This window comes from Mus caroli, chromosome 6 (genome assembly GCF_900094665.2).
Source record: "Mus caroli chromosome 6, CAROLI_EIJ_v1.1, whole genome shotgun sequence".
Taxonomy (NCBI): domain Eukaryota; kingdom Metazoa; phylum Chordata; class Mammalia; order Rodentia; family Muridae; genus Mus; species Mus caroli.
In genome coordinates, this window is record NC_034575.1 from 2,207,578 (window position 1) to 2,225,311 (window position 17,734).

The 17,734-nt window shown below is 40.9% G+C and overlaps 1 protein-coding gene across 6 annotated transcripts in view; it reads left to right on the forward strand.

Moving 5' to 3' along the window:
• Dync1i1 (dynein cytoplasmic 1 intermediate chain 1) overlaps nt 1–17,734 on the forward strand; it is a 305,446-nt gene that overhangs the window by 50,655 nt on the left and 237,057 nt on the right. For 3 of the 6 annotated variants that reach the window (XM_021164406.1, XM_021164408.2, XM_029478836.1), the window contains exon 5: nt 7,858–7,917. The exons of the other annotated variants lie outside the window; for them this stretch is intronic. In XM_021164406.1, the coding sequence (XP_021020065.1) occupies nt 7,858–7,917 (60 nt within the window). The remainder of the gene's footprint in view (nt 1–7,857; nt 7,918–17,734) is intronic. 6 annotated transcript variants of the gene reach the window in all.

Here is a 17,734-nt window from a genome sequence, read left to right on the forward strand (position 1 = left end):
CTTTTGATACATATGCAGCTAGAGTCAAGAGCTCCGGGGTACTGGTTAGTTCATAATGTTGTTCCACCTATAGGGTTGCAGATCCCTTTAGCTCCTTGAGGCAGACACACTCTGACTCATTTTTTAAAAGAGGAAATAAAAGCTATTCACTTCCACCGAACTGACCATCTTACTTCACTCCCATCTACAGGAAAGGCAGGTATAAGCCTACATTGACTCATTCATTCATCACTTCTGTCAGTGACTAGTTGAGACTTCATAGTCTGTAAGGCTTTGCCAGATCTCAGGAAACACAAAGTGGATTCTTTCTCAGAGAGAGAGAAAGGCTCCCTCTTGTAGATTTAATGAAGCCATCCAAGGAGATATTGTTGTACTTTATAGCTCTCAAATATGTGTATTTATAGAGATGAACAATAATGGTATAAAGCATTATTCAAAAATCACCATTAAGAGGTTTGTAATATTATAACTGGGAGAGGTGATTTGAATTCATTTTTATGGCACCATAATGATGTATTAGATACTTGGAAAATATTTATTTGTGTATGTGTCAGTAGCACACATAAATCTGGAAGAGATTGGTGGAGAAGAGATGTAGGTGTTCAGATGAGGACACAACCAAAGACAAGGCCTCTGTGGTCCAGAGAGGGACAAGCAACCTGAGGAAAGTAAGGGTGGGTGCTACTTTGGGAAACATACTAGACATTGCTATAGCAACTAAAGCAAAGGGTGATAATTGTCTTTCAGAAAAAAACAAAAAAACAAAAACAGGAATCCAGTTTCTGGGCTCAGAGCAAGAGTATTTAGTCCTGCTTTTAAAACAACAGCAACAACAAAAGCAAAACAAAACAAAAAAACAAAACAAAACAAAACAATCCTGAAGCTATCAGGACCGCTCCTAATGTCAACTGGATTGTTTATTTACCAAGAGACTCATTTAGTAAGCAGCCACATTACCTCTGTCTAACTCACACCTCATAGAGATACACATTATTTTGCAATGGTCTTACTGTACATACATGTATTTTAGGCTGAGCCTTCCAGAATGCACACGTTTTGGAAAGGTTGAGTTTGGAGGGAGACATTCAGGTACATAAGATGTAGACTAGGGATTAAACAGCAGAAGATAAATAAATAACAAACTCTAGGAGACGAAGTTAGATCGCTAGTTCCCTTACCTGCCCCTCGTCACTCAAGGCACTTAGTAGTTTGTTACTGATGTAGGGTATGATGGATGTCAGCTGGGTCCTGGGTTGTGGCATTTTTATGATGTTTTCAAGACCTGACCACTCACATGGGGAAAGAGAAAAGCTGAAAGTCTAAACGAGGGTTGTGGGGGTAAATAAAGAATGGAAAGAGAGATGAGGAACCAAAGGGTAGGTTTGTCAACAGATAAAACCAAGGCGCATTTGAAAAGGTGGAATTTGGAACTTGGTGGTGATGAAGATGTGGGGGTCAGTCAGTGACAATGGTCCAAGGTAAGGCACAGAAGTGAAAAGGGATGGCATACCCCTGTCTAGGCAGCACACCTCACTATAGAATGAGAAGAGGAGAGATTAAAGAAGAGAAACCCACGTTGAGCATGGGATTTGATGGCACAGAAATCTCATTGCAATCATTGCCATCAGCATCTTCTTTTCCTTTCTCTGAGATGATTTTTATGATCCAGTCTTACTTACAGACTGAGTTTCGTGAAATAAAACCTGTCCATGAGGCAATTCAGTTATGGCTCTTGGTGCCTATTAGCATATGGCTTTAAAGACTATACCAATTTTAATGTCAACGGCAGTGTGCCAGTGGCTCAGCTGTGCTGGGTGGTAGAATTACACATGACAGTTCCTGCCCATTGTGTTCCAAATACTTATTGGTCATTTTCTCATTAGTCAACACCCAGAAAGGGTATGAGCAGAGATGATTTCTGGGGGAACTGTTTAAGGCTTTTGACACTAGTGTGTAATAAAGACAGAAAAAGCAGAAACACGGCCACGCATGGTAAGAAGTGCACAGGAAGCAGTTACTCCCAGAGGTCCATGCACACGCATCAGGATAGCGTGTCTTTTCTATTTAAGTTATACTTCCAGGAGATGGCCAATGATTTTTCTTTTTTAATCTTTATTATTTATTTATTTATTTATTTATTTATTTTTGGTTTTTCGAGACAGGGTTTCTCTTTATAGCTCTGGCTGTCCTGGAGCTCACTTTGTAGATCAGGCTGGCCTCGAACTCAGAAATCCGCCTGCCTCTGCCTCCCGAGTGCTGGGATTAAAGGCGTGCGCCACCACACCCGGCTCTTTTTTAATCTTTAACCTCTCTGGTAAGCTGAAAGTGAGCAAATGAAGAAGGGATCTTACCAGGACTTAGAGAGTTGTAGGTTAGCAAAAAGTATAAAAGAGCTGACATTCTATTAGGTATTCACAAAACCATTGCTATATCGATGATTTTTATGTTTTATCTATTCTTGTGTTTTACAAAATATATACATAAAAACTCAAAATGACCTTCTAATTGTAAACTTTTACATACTTTTACATACTTTTCAGGACTAGATATGAGCAGGTACATTATCTGACACAGATGAACTCAAATAAGTTCTTACTGTGTATGACATGGGAGGCTTTGTGCCTAGTATTTTATACAAAGCTGAAAATTGTGGCCTTAATCATTATCTCTATAGCTGCCAACCAAAATGTGGGAGCATAGGACTTCGATGTCCTTTAGTACAAGGCTGGTAATTCACTGTCTGAACAAACTGAAGGTACCTTGAGAGTTAATCCAAGAAGGCATCTACAATGACCAGAACAGCAAACACGTGGCTTTAAAGCAAGGATGCTTTCCCAGACAGGAATCTTGGATAGAAATCAAATTGACTTAGTTTATTAAAAGAACAGGAGAAAGAAGAGAAGGAGGAAGAAGAAGGAAAGAAGGAGGGAGGAAAGGAAAGAAAGAAGGAAGGAAGAAAGAGAGGGATGGAGGGAAGGAGGAGGGAGAGAGGGGGTTCTAACGAGAAAGAAACAAGTTAGTCTGCCTACAATCTAGAGAAGACTTAAGACAGAGATATGGCAGAGACATGGGCAATGGTGGTCATTATTAGACAGATGAAGACACTTTGGAGAAAAAACAGGGGAGTCTATAATGTTTAAACATCCAACTTCCCCTCTGCTAAATTCAAACTCTGACAGCCATCTTGCTTCAAAGGAAGCTTGTATTCAAGACAAGAAAACAGTTGAGTTTGTATGGTTATCTAGCCTAGAAGTTATTGTTCTCATGATAAATTGGTTAGATGGCAGCTAAAGTCTAGGGGGTCTTATAGAATAACTCAGCCATCATATGCAATAAAACAGGCACTGACAACAGTAAGTGTATGCCCAAATCCTACTCTATCAATCAAGGGCTTAATTAGATGAGATTTCTGATCCCCATGGAGAAAGAGTGTCTCCTACTCTGGCTCCCAAAAGACAGAGGTGGCCCAGCCCACAATCTGACCAGCCATCCAGAGGAGTAACTTAGCAAAGTGAACTTATAACTGCTATTATCTTTAATCGCTTTTATGACATTTTATGTATGTGAGCACACTATTGCTCTCTTCAGACACACTAGAAGAGGGCATCGGATCCTGTTACAGATGGTTCTGAGCCACCATGTGGTTACTGAGTATTGAACTCAAGATCTCTGGAAGAAGAGTCAGTGCTCTTAACCACTGTGCCATCTCTCCAGCCCCACCTTTTATGACATGTATTTAATTATCATCTAATATTAATTGAATTTTTAAACTGTGACAAGCCCTGCACAATTGATGGGAATTGTTTTCTTCTTGGTAAGATGTTATAATTAGGTATGAATACCCATATGTCTAATTTCCCTTATTAAATGTCACATTCTTAAATAGAGTTCCTGTGGCTCTCTGCATATCTGGGGCACCATTGCTGCGCCATGTTTTGCTTTCTAACTTGTCCTATGAGCCCTTTGTGTACATTCCATCACCCCATAGAGAACAGAGGTTGACTTGAAGGTTTTTACTTCTTTATCCCAGTATTTTATGCATTAGGATCTCATTAGATGTTTCTCGAATAAGCCAATGAATGTCCTGATCAAAGAAATTCTGTGCCCTATGCACATTAAGTGGCCCATCCTCCCCCCAAAAAACTCCTAAAACATGAGACTAATGTCATAGTAAATATGGTAATTTCTACATGGAAAAATGTATGACTTTATTTATTTAACTTACAATTATAATACTATTTTCATTTCCATAAATAAATTCCCTGAAATATTCCAAATCCTCTAGGAAGCTATGGATTGAACTACCATTTTATTTTCAATAATATACTAACTTGATAAAGTTACAAAGTAATATTTATGTCAATTGGCTCAATAAAAATATCCCAGAAAGAGGATAACAAGTCAAAATGAAGTCTAATAATATTCTTATTACTGAAGGGCTTTAGACCCATTCTTTCTTGTGTTGGATACAAAAGACTTGTCTGACGGAGCGCAAGCCACACCCAGAGCCCAACACTCTCACCTTAAGGTTCAGATGTGGCTTCCTCAGGAAGCTGCCTCTTGCCCTTTTGCTTCTCTGTGAGTTTGCACACAGAAAATTCAGTGATCACTTAATACAGGGTCCTCAGCCATCCTTGAAAACAGAAAGCAATGTTTGCCTAGTTAAGGAACTGACTTCGAGTTGCTTTTTAATTAGAAAAAAAGAAAGTAGTACACTCTTGGTAACCTGACCTCTCTGCAGATCATAATGGGAAATATGAAAAGAAAATAAAAGCAGCACATGTCATTATGTCTTCAGTTTTACTCCTCATCCCTCCAGCTTTCTGCTGGTAATACCTGGGATTTCTTTCACTGACTAGAGTGTCTGATGGAGTGGAACACACTTGTTTACATGCATCACATCTGTTGCTCTGGTTACACACGCAAGCATCAGGGGCTTGAGAGGCAGCTAAACAGTTACAAGCACCTCGCCACTTGTGTAGAGGACCTGAGTTTGGTTCCCTGCACACAAGCTGCGCTGCTCACAACCACCTTTAGCTTCAGCCCCAGAGGATCCAACACCTCTTCTGGGCTTCAAGGGTATCTATATTCACATACACACATTCAATCACTCACACACACACAAACACAAACACACATATGCACATAGTTTAAAATATAATAAATATTTTAGAATCCAAGCATCAGATTGAATCTTTATTTCTTAAGTTGATGATTCTGATAGAAAATCAAAAGTTAGTAGTCTTTCTAAGTGTCCAATGGGTCCATAGGCAGCAGCACAGCTAGAGCTCTGACAGCTGCACTCTTCTCATGCCAAAGGAGTAGAAGACGCCAGGAAAGTTCACCCATTCAAACAAAACGTGCAGGCACACTGTCTTTAACCTGGGTCCAGCCCTGATCTGGACATGCTCTTCAATCAGTGAGAGTCAGAAGCTGCACTTCTGTCTGTAACAGGAACAATGCCGTTAAGTTAGAGCCCCATAAGTGCTCATGATGGCTTCCATCCCGGGTACTATTTGAACCAAAGTGAACCTGCATCTAGAACAGGCAGAGCTACTTGCTTGAGCATGGAATGGTTCCAGAGCAATGATTCCTATCTCTGGCCATGTGTGAGAAGCACTAAGGGGGATTTCAGTAATTTTAATGCCTGGATCTTGCTTGCCTCAGGCATTCTGGTTATTTAGCCTGGAAGTGGCCAGGCTAAACTATCCTTCAGCGCCTGGTGGGAGAGCTGAGCTGATGCTCTGCTTTCTATATGCTGACAACGGAAAAGCTTCCCTCTACCCAGTTGTCCCCCAAAGACTGTCCCACAGGCAACCTTACACTTTCCACTGGGAACATGATACTCAGACTCTCACCCTCCTCCATCCCAGAACTACTAAAGCAGAGTCTCTGAGTTGGAAGTCTATGTTTTGTATTTCACAAAGACCTCAAGGTCAAGACCCTGATAAACAACATGATCCAGAGAGCAGCAGCATCCAGATCTCCTAAAACTGGCCTAAAATGTAAAATTCCAAGCCACCGAAGCTCTGTTAGTCCAGAATTGGCATGGTAACAAAAATTTCAGGCATCTGCGTTAACCTTGACTCTTTAGAATTGCTGGTCTAAGAAGCAGTGGCCAGTTTGTGCTACCATGGACTTCAGTGCTCATCTTTTTGGAACATTCAGGTAAGAAGTCATGAGCACAGTCAGAGACAAATAGGCAATCTCTGCAAGTTCATCCTTCTGTCTTTGCAGATGGGCTGACGGAACTCTCAGAGACAAGTAGCGCAGGGACTCAGAATGTATTTACTGGTAGTAATGTGCATAGTTACTGATGATTGAGTGTTGTTCATCCTTTCTACGTGCATGTAATCCATGCAGACAATCGGAGAAAGACTCCCTCATTCACTCACCCAACAAATGTTCCACTAGATTAGCACCTGAGACAGGCACAGTTCTAGGTGCACTCCTGCAATCTGGAGATGTGGTTGCATCTGCCATGCTGAGTCTCAAGTCCGGAATCAAACGATATCAGCAATGAACGAAAGGATATAGAATGAAATCTCAAGAAGGTATGGACAGTATGAAGGAGGGACTTCAGGATGACAAAGTCCCACTTAAGATGAGGTAGAGAAATGGAAGAAGGAACATAGGAGCCAAGTTTTGAAAGAAGAGAGTATCCAAGCCATGCAGAAATGGATACAGTTCATCTTAAAGTAGGTGAGGAAAAAAAGGGGTTTTTAAATAATTAGTTCAGAAGATACCAAGCACAGCCTGCATAGCCTTATAAGCCAGGGTAAGTCTTTATAACAAGGAAAGCAAGCAGGAATCCTCAAACCTTAACTTGTTCACAGTAACCTGAGAACCTTGGAAAGCTGCAATCTGGCGCCTGTGTTTTCAGTGATATCTCAAGAGATACCAAGGTTGTTGTTTTTTAATCTATATATTTAGTGAGCAAAGGGGTCCAGTGGCTGAGAGTTTGAACAGCATTCCCAAAGTCACCCAGTTGGTAAGTCAAGCTAGATTTGAAGCACCCATGCCCAACAGAAAGACAAAATATCCATCAATTGTCTCTCAGAAGATCTCATGCTTGCTTCACTGGGGCAGATTCTTTGTTGAAGACTGTAAGGAGCCTACCTGAAGAAGGTCTCTGTGCATACTCTTTTTAAGATAGAATAGTTATCCCATCTTATTAGTAGAAAGAGAAATTAGATGCCATTACCGACATTCTGTGCTATGTGTTACAAAACATAGAGAATGTAAGTAAGACATACTTAATCTCTGGCATCTCAGAGACAAATGTTAACACTGGAGACCATTTCCCGACAGTCTGTATGGATAAAAGGACTCATTGGTTTCAAATGTAATACTGCTATATTTGTCGTAACTGACCCGAGGGCGCCAACTGTTCCCCAGACTTTACAGTCACACTCCATTAAGTCTGACTTTCGCAGATGCTACCATCCTCGTCCATCTGTATTTAATTCTCTCCACTCCATGGAAGAGCTTAGAGCTCCAACATGTGTTTGGGCTCTGAGGTCAAAAGTATATCAGGCTCACATATTCAGTCAATGAATCTGGAGCACGTATGTGTGTGCATGCACACGTGAGTGTGTGTGCGTGCGTGCGTGTGTGCGTGCATGCGTGGCACTGGAATAATTGGCTGTAGGCTGTCTTCCATGAAAATGGCCATAGTTTTTTATGTTAAGCAGCCATTCCTAACCTTCTTTGTCCTAATCCCTGGGGGTGGAGGGGCTGTTCTGTGTGTGTACCGTATATGACGTTGCCTTGAAGAATGACACGGTTTAGTTTGTTCTGTTGCCCTCCCTCTTTGTTAATTCTCTGTGTTCTTTTTCCTTTGTGCTGCACGATTAGGACCCTGCAGTGGGACACAGACCCCTCAGTGCTCCAGCTGCAGTCAGACTCAGAACTTGGGTATATGTCTGCTCTTTTGTTCCTCCTCCTATGATTTCTTTGCTATGGTTGTGTTACGGTGCTAGAGCTCTTGTTGCTCTGGCTTTCTCTCCTTTGTTGAGACCCCCTGTTTGATAAGTTTCATTTCTTCCATTAGTTTTCCTTCTACAGCTTGGGCTAAAGTCTCTCTTTGTGGACAACCCCACAAAAAGATGACTTTTGTCCACCCCGTGATAAATCCTATCAGTGCAAAGTGACACTGATCCAAAAGAAAATTACAAACCAAAGCCCATACCTTCACTTAGAAGTGTCCCACATAAAGTCCAGAATTGGGGATACATGTGGCTTTATCCTAACCAAGTTCCCCTCTTACTAACAACTAATTGTGTCTGGGATCAGTATTAAAATGTTGTGTCCTGTTTGTGATCATTCTTTTTCATTTGTTAAGAGAATTCACAATAAACTCTTAATGTCAGTTAAATTACGAACAACTATAATTCTGTGAAAGAATAAGTCAGTTTGATCACTGATTCAAATATTTGGTGTTAGGTAATGTCTCATAAAGAACGTGTGTTCAGATGATGTCTTTCGGGGGTTGAAAGGTAGCTAGCTTCAGAATTGAAAAGTCAGGAATGAAGTACTGGGCTTTAGTTTTTGTTTTCATTTTCCCTCAGAGGACTGGAGTTAACTATAGTCACACACGACATGCTCTCCATGGGATGCTTTCGTAGCTCAGTCTCAAGCTCAGAAGACCTGACTGTGTACTTTTTCAGCTTCAAGTACAGTTTTAGCAACATGAGATCAGCCATAGCAGGAGTATCTACACAGAAACTGAGAAAGACTGTCATAGAGACATGGCTTCCCCTCCCTTCAGGCTGACATGACACCATTGAGCAACATAAGACTGGATACCTCCAAAAATAGATACCTCAACATTTTATAACAGCATTTTTTTTAAAAAGAAAAACACATCAATGTATCTCCATATGGGTGTTTATTTATTATTTATCCTGAATTCTTCAGCTTGCTAAGCCCATGTCTCTGGGTTTCCATCCATTTCAGCACCTACTGTGCCATTAACATTAAATAGCATGTGTATGTGTGGGGACCTTTGTGCATGCAGGAGTTTGTAACTGACTCACAGTGATACTAAACCAAGGACTATAACACCTTAGCTAACAAGCACATTGGTTATAAATAAGTTCAGAAGATAGCTGTGAATTTTTTTTTTATTTTAATTACTAATTTTGAGGGGGGTTTTCATTAAAATTACTACATTTTGGGATATTTTGTGAGACCATCCATTATCTGTTTCAAATTCTATACTTTTTAAATAATCGAGAAGTATGATTTATGTGAAGCAGAGAAACAATCAGTATATAGTAAGACTATACTGTACACCTCCAAGTTGATACATTGTAGATAGGATGCAGGATTGCTAAGCTGGATGTGCTGATGCGGAGTAGTTCTGGAGTAGTAGCAGTAACAGGAGTAGTAGCAGTAACAGGAGTAGAAGCAGTAGTAGTCACCTTGGTCTGCTTTCCAGGTGGAAATTGAGCATGTTATTTAAAGCATCCTGGGGACAAAGCATACCTGGTGCTGTCTCCTCCCCTGCTTCATCTCACCTGGAGCACTCACTGCATCAGAGAGAGATAAAGAGATGTGAGGTTGCACACTGAGAGGGGCTGGTCTTTAAAAGTTTGTAAGGAATTTTTAGAGAATGTTGGAGAAAGATTATTCAGCCAGCTTACGATTTCAAATACTGCACCATGACAGTTTCCCCTTTTAGTAGGTCCTAAATATCTTTAGGGTACATACCAAAGTTTATGAAATGCTCCACAGGCAAGAAGATTTTTCTTGAGACAGTTTTATTTCCTCAACTTAAAGTCTGTAATTTTCTCTGTGTCTTCACTTAAGAGCTGTACTGAAATCTAACTGACAAAAATTACTATACATGAGCTATTGAAATTGATGTTTGGCATGCTTACATGCTTATCAAACTGTCACTGCCATCAGGAAAGCAAACAGTTGTCACCCTCCAAAAGTGTCTTCTACCTCTGCTTGGATGTAATAATTTCATTTCTTCTACTTATTTTGTATTTAATTTGCATTTCTTTGGGCTGATTTCTTAAAGTGGAAACAGAGAATACTTCCATGTCTATCTCTCTCCTCTTGACCTTTGCTCTGCTATTACTAAATGTTTCACTTTTTGTATATGTTAGGAAGTATACTATCCATTTGCTCTTTTATTCAGCTGATGATCTTTGAAGAGACTTCAGGGACAAATGTAGTGTTCATCCACACAGTTCAGTTTTTTTACTGTTCTTCATTCCCTTGTATAGGCCTGCATTTCTATCTGTGTAATCCTCCTCCTCCTCCTCCTCCTCCTCCTCTTCCTCCTCTTCCTCCTCTATGGGCATTTTTTTTTCAGTAAACTGTCTTCAAATTCCCTAACAATTTTTGCTTGATCAGGCTAACTGTTTTTCAGTTCAGAATGTGTCATTCAGTTCTATGGTGGATATAGTTGGTCCCTTTCTAAAATTTCTGTCTCTTCATTGAGTTTCCTAGCATATAGTAGATTTTTACTACTTACCGTGAAAGCACTGAACTCCCAGCCTCATTGTCATCTCCATGACTGACATTTTCAATCCTCCACTGAGTAAGACATATGGCTCCATGTCAGTGGTGTTGCTTCTGCAGATTCAGGTTGTTCTTTTGTGGAAAATGTATTTCCTTATCTCTCCATTTCCCTTAACTCACTGGTGTTGGCACATTAGGCAAAGCATCACTTCTGGAGATCCCCTCAGATTTGCCCTGAGAGGAGATGTTCTCTCATCACCTCACCTAGGAGTCCTGGGTACTCCAAGACCTCAGTGGTTATACAAGCAGACGTCTATTTTCCTTTGTGGTTCCCTGGAGGCTAGAAAACACTAAGTCCCACATGCGCCCTGACACAAGAGAGATAGGAACCAGTTCTTCCCAGGGCAGCTGGAGAAGTTGGGTTGCTTGACATGTGGTGTGATCCCTTCTGTCTGTAAGATAAATCTAGGCACTGGCATCTATTACCCACTAGCTCTACCAGAAGCTAAGAAAAGACTCTGTGGTAGATTCCTTTATGCTTGTTTAGATGGCATTCACTTTTAAGTACTTTCATTATCCTTTGCAATCTACAGGAGCTGAGTGAAGTCAGCCCCCAGCAGCTTTCAGACACAGGCAGGTTAGAGGCCAGTCTTGGTGATAGCAAACAGACGTGGGGGGCTAGATGGGGATCTGACTCTTCTAGAACGATCCTAGAGAACAGACTTTATTGCTGACTTCAGCTATGGAGTTGATTCACACAGGAAATATCCACACATTCATTCCATTCCAGGGACTAGGATTTCCTATCTATCGGACCCAAGAAACCAGTGAGCCCTTCACCAGCAGCTGAACAAGGCATGAAAGGAAGCATGCAGGATGGCGCTTTCTGTGAATGAACTGGGCCTTGCTGCTAAAGCAAGAGAGCTAGAGTCAGTGCGAGGCCCCCAGAGAGGCTCAGAATCCCCATTTTGTTCTCTGTAGACCTCAGTACTAGGAAATGATTGTCTAGCCCTCCAGCTCCTAGAATAGACAGGTTAGAGTTAGACTTCCAGATAGCTGGAAGAGCAATGCTTATTGCAGAATTTACTTCCGGTTAGAAGACAAAGTCTTATTTATATCATTAGAAGAAAGGTTGTTGTGGAAAGCCTGGAGTGGGTCCATACTTCCAGAGTACTGACTTGTCTTTCTTGTGAGCCTTTGGATACAAGGAAGTTAAAAGCCACACTCTTGGACAGCAGCTAAAAAGGTCAGATATTTGATATCCAATCTTCTCCTTCCCAGGTAAAGGCAGGAGTTAATCTTTATGGCCTGTTGCTCTGTGCTGAGCCAGGACAAAGAGAGAGGAAGAGATCTGAGTACTTGATTTAAAGCTGCTTTTCCTCCCTCTGTGGTCACAGGTGGCTGTGCATGCTGGGCCATCTGGATTTGCACCTGAGACAGGTCATTTGGTAGGAGCCCTGCAAGTGTGGCCCAAACCCTTTAGTCCCCTGGGAGAAGCTCAGCTGAGGTTTGCTTTCTGATGTCAGAGAAAGGTTTACGGCGAGGCTGTATCGCAGTTTCTCACACACTGATTTTGAAGTGGGCTTATTTTCAGTTCTCCAGTTTAGAGACTGTCACTCATTCCTGTATTTTCTCAGAGGGCGGTGGCTAATCTGTTTATCAGATGTCTCTGTAGGGTGAGGGAGGGTGCTGAGCCTCCTGCCTGTGGGTTTCCTTCAGGTCAGGTATGTCTTTGGTTTAGGGGTTTTTTGTTTGCTTTTATTTTATTGCTATCAGAATCTCTGAGTATTACTTTTGTGAGAATTGATTATATTTGTATTCCTGAAATCATTAAAATTTAATATAAACATATTTAGAGGACTGAAGAGAATGTTTAATGGTTAAGAGTACCCAGGTCAGTTTCCAGCACCCACATGGTGGCCCCCAACCATTTGTAACTAAAGTCCTATAGGATCTGATGCCCTCTTCTGACGTCTATGAGCCCATGAATATAAACACTGCAGAGCTGTACACTCAGGCACGCGTGCACACGCATACATGCACACTCTAACACACACTAAGTTCTTTTTTCATTTAAATCATTTTATTTCTAATATCTTTGCTCTGTTTAGATTAGGAAATTTTTGTTCAATAAATAGTTTTTAAAACACCTGTTTACTTAAAAGCAGCTTTGTTTTTTTAGGTCTTACTTTTGGGTTACTTATTTATTTGGGAGCTTTTTTTTTGATTCAGCATCTTTTCTTCCTCACCCAGCCTCACTTCCCTTCCATAGACTCCATCCATTTCCCCAAAGAGTGAATGACTATCTAATGACAGCTCTGGCCTCAAGCTCTGTCCAAAAGACAACATAGAGCATAGGTACTGTACTCTCCCCTTCAAACTGCCCCAGTGAACCCCAGCTTCACTGCTCACTCCGTGGCTCTCTCCACGTGGTTGTTGACCTACATCTTCTGATCCTTCCACTTTGTTCTTGGCTTTGCTGCACTACAGCACAGATCACTGTGCTCAGACGAGCTCTTGCAGCTCTTGGCCATGTAGTTCTTACTAACAAGACATAATTTGTATGGTGTTCTGTACGAATCTAGACTTGCATGGAGTCTTAGCAGTCTGATAGAAGCTGAGAAGATATTCTTGTCCTCAGAGAAAACCCAGAACTGTCACCAATCATCCAAGAATCAGGTCATTCTTCCCTGGGTCTTGGTGGTATTCTGATATAGACTGTGGGTGACTGTGAAGTCTAATTGCTCTTCTGCCTAGCACATATACTGCATGCCACCTGGCCTTGCTTCTGTACCATAGCTGGAAGTGCTATGGGGACCACAGACTGGGACAACTGTGGGGCTTATCTTGGTGTTTCCCCTGTTTCACGCATCTCTGTTATTTCTTGTTGTCTTATAAGGTTTTCTTTTATTCAGACAGATGCTGGTCATTATTTCAGCTAGAATGGTATACCTGGGCATACAACTCCATCTTGGACCAAAGCAGAAATGGTTTGCCCTTGGTGCCAGATTTGCCTGTTAGCTATGTGATCCACATATCAACTAGCAACAGAGAGAAATCTAAAAGGTGATTACTGAAAGAAAGAAAAAAATCCTCCAAGATAATGAGAGAGGGAGAGAGAGAGAGAGAGAGAGAGAGAGAGAGAGAGAGCTTAGTCTGTTTGTTTGTTTTAACCAAACAAATAGCCAATACTTGCTGACATACTAAAAACTCTTTTCATTTTTAGACTACAACTGTAATAGAGAAAGCAAAGTAAAAATGGTGGGAGAAATAAAATGACAAGACATAGGGAGCCAATAAAGTTTCCTCCTGAGCACAGCGACCGTCACACACACAAGAAATCACCTGAGTGAACTGACGAGGGTGTGGTTGCCTGGACAGTTTCGAGAGAGATCACACTGCACACGTTGCCTTTAGAAACGAGCTGAAGAGCAAGTGTCCGCACGAGATGTTCAGTCTCCAGGGAAACAAGCTCCCTTGCTATGGAAACAGAGTGAGTCTGAATAGGGAGGGAAACGTCCTACATCATAAGCAAAAATTAGCTCCAAATTGTTGAGCTCAATAGCCAGGTCTTGTGTGGTATCAGCCTCCTCTGCAGAACGGACTGTATGTAGATAGTGTGCTCCAGTACGTGGAAGAAAAGGCAGAGTTGGGGAAAGGGTCTCAATAAGAATGTGGTCTCCCCTTCTTAAGGAGGAACTAAAAATTTGTTCCAGGCTTTGATTTAAAAGAAGATGAACTTCAGTTTGACCTATTCACCACATATTATTGACCTTTTCTTCTTTGTATCAAACTCAGACAGTCACACATGGCAGGCTGCATATTTGTTAGCTCTGCCTCAGAGCTCAATCCCCAGTCCTGCCAAATAGTCTTCTGTGTGTTGCTTAGATCTCTCTGCCTTGAAATAGTTTTCAATGTTTCCATGTAACTGTATGTCATAGGGTTTCTGTTGCTGTGAAGAGACACCATGGCCCAGCAATGCTTATAAAAGCAAACATTGAACTGGGCCTAGCTTGTAGTTTCTGAGGTTTAATCCATTATCATCATGTTGAGAAGTATGGCAATGGGCAGGCAGACGTGGTGCTGGAGAAGGAGCTGAGAGGTCTACATCTGGATCAGCCCACAGTGGGACATGAACTGGATTGAGCTTCTGAGATCTCAAAGCCTACCTTCTAGTAACACACTTCCTCCACATTTACATTACAAGACCACACCTACTCCAACAAGGCCACACCTCCTAATAGTGCCACTCCGGTGGACAAAATATTTAAACTCATGGTGGGGGGCTTTTCTATTGAAATCATCACACCTTCTTGTGTATCATGTAGGTTGAGCTCCCAAGCAAACTGAAAACATCTGTGACTTCAATAACATTTAATTACAATTGTACTTTCTACAAAAAATGAAAAAATCTTAAAGCACACATACATGCATATCAAAATAACTAGTAAAGTGCACTCAAGAATCTAAATTGTATAGATGAGTATTGACTCATCAAAAGGGTTCATGATGTGGCTTTAAAGGCGCTGATCAAAACCTTGCTGCAAGACAGGGAGGATGTACTCTCCTTGCCTCTTATAATGATCATTATTTGCCCCCGAACAGTTCTCAAGAAGCTCATGTTTGTTAGTCTTTATTTTATGACTCGAGAATCTTTAGCAAGCTATGTTAATTTTTTGTTCTGCCGTAACAGTTCATCTTCAAAAGGGCGGCGTTCCTGTTGCCGTCTGGTTCAGGAAATGAAATCCACTTGGGGAAGAAAGTGCACTCTCACTGAGAAACTCAGTGCCTTACTTGGAAGGCTCTAATTACACAGCTTCATATTACAGATGGTATGAAATTTACTCAAAGTCATCAAGAAAATAAAAGGTCATTCCTGAATATACTTTCTGTCACATCTGTAGCCACACTGGAAAGAACACAGGTCTCTATCATTACTGTCCTGCATTTCCCACTTCTCATACTCGAGGGCAGAGCCTCCACCAGCGTGGCTGTGATGGTTTTAACTCATGTCTAACTCCGAAGTCTTGCAAAGTTTGCTTGCATTGCAAAATCTGAAGCAAATCTTTGGGCTACGGCCATTCATTAAGCCAGTGTTGACATTTGCTTCTTTTCAGGAAAAAAAATGGGTCAGAAGCCGAACTAATATCTCTGCACAGCTAGAAGCAGATACAATGGAAATGCAACAAACACTTCCCAAAAATGATTTATAATGCAAATAGGAAGGATGGAAACCCATCCTTGTGTATGATGTGGGAAGGCCAACGCTCATGCTGCTTCTCTTGGAGGAACATGGCACTCCCCTGAGCACAGATGAGCCTTATGTGTGTGGCAAGACGACCACAGAGCCAGTTACTCTCTGGGTATGGTGCCCTGTCTTCTGTTCTCATCTCTCCCAGAGGAATAGCCTATTGCCAGCTCTGGAAATCTACGCATAAGATGTTACAGCTTGCTACCCACTGTTACCAGAGCACAGTATTTAAGAAACAAATGAATTGTCATTTAAAAATAATAATTAAATTTTTAGAATTTCATATAATGTATTTTGATTGCATTCACCTCCAACTCCTCCCAGATCCACCCGACCTCTCTACCCACTCAACTCTATGTCTTTGATGTTGTTATTTTTCAGATGACCCATATTTTTATTCTTTTAGGTTATAGATTATGAATGTCAGAAACACAGAAGGAAGTTATTTTGGTAAAAAAATACTGATTAATTTTAAAGTAAACTCTTACAGCAGAAGCAGCAGAACTTGTAGTGTTTGCTGTTTAAACATTACTTGACATCCATAAGATGCTAAGGACTTTCTCGGCATAGCTGATGCACTTTCATGATATTGATATAAGACAGAAGTTACAATTGGAGCTAATTTCCACCTAGACAAATATTCTCAATGGCATGCCAGCAAATATACATGCTTGTACATGCATACAAAGGCAGGAGCAATACAACTGCAACACATAGGCATATTCATTCTAATGCACAATAACTTTCATCCAAAATTACTCATGCCTATAGAAGATGCACAGAGAAATGTAAAAACATTCATTCAACCAGGGGCTTCACCAACCTTCATAGATGTAAGTATAAATTTATATTCACAGGTGAACATGTAGAAAAAAAGACATAGACAAACACATAGATACACTCACATGAAACACACACATGCAAAGATCCATAAATACATGCTTATGTACATTTAAGCATTCATGTACAGACACACATAGAGTTAATATTTTTAACCCACTAAGTCCTATTTATAATACTGGAGTAGAGAAGCAATCATGCTCTTACACAGTCGTGAACCCTGTGAGCTACAATAATGAGTGGCCTGGCAAGAGATGTCTACCTGTGCAAGAGTGGTATGAATATCATAGGAGTAACCAAGCACTCCCTGGTTGGACTTAAGGGCCACCTCATACAATAGAACCCACACCCAGCACTATTTTCATTATTTTTCTTTTAAACCTTTTATAGTCCATGATCTGTTTTTCTATGGTTGTGGCATCTTCTTGTGTGACCTTGTGTTGATGTCTGCCAAGGGCTACATTTTCGCCTTTGTCTTCTCTTAGCTCAAAGTCTTACACCTAGAAAACGCTTCTTCAACTCCTCTATGTCTTTGCAGTTATCCCATTCATTTCTCTTCCTACAAACCATGATGCCTTGAAATGTCACTTGCCCATTCCTTCCCTTCTTCACCTTCCACGCAACGTTAGCTATTAATGTAGCCTCTGTTGGTTTTTAGAGTCCCATTCTCATCACTCTTGACCAAGTCTCCAACCTTGCCTTGTTGCCCTGTTTCATTTTCTATTCCATTCTTGAACCTTCAACTTTGTTTGGGAATCTTTTCTTTTCTCCTCTTTCTCCACACTTGGCTTCTAAGATGAGGTCATTTCCTACACCTGACATCTGGCTCCTGATTTTGTATTTCCTATATTGGTTATGTTAATATGATTTAAATACTGCTTTGCAGCTGTGAATTTCTTCATAACTTCCGACAATTGTTCAGTGTCTATGCAAAATCCAAGTTCTTTAGTCTCTAATAATCTACCTTCAATATGCTCCTCTAGATTCATCTTAAGGCCATTGCTCTCCCAATTCAATACTTGTATTTCAATTTTTGGTATAACGTGTAAATTCTGTCCTCGGATCTTTATATATGCAGGATAAGCTACCTGCAGTGTGGCCTACTTACACAAGCTTATCTTTGGAATCTAAACCAGGTCTTCCATTCTCAATGAAGTGAACCCCATT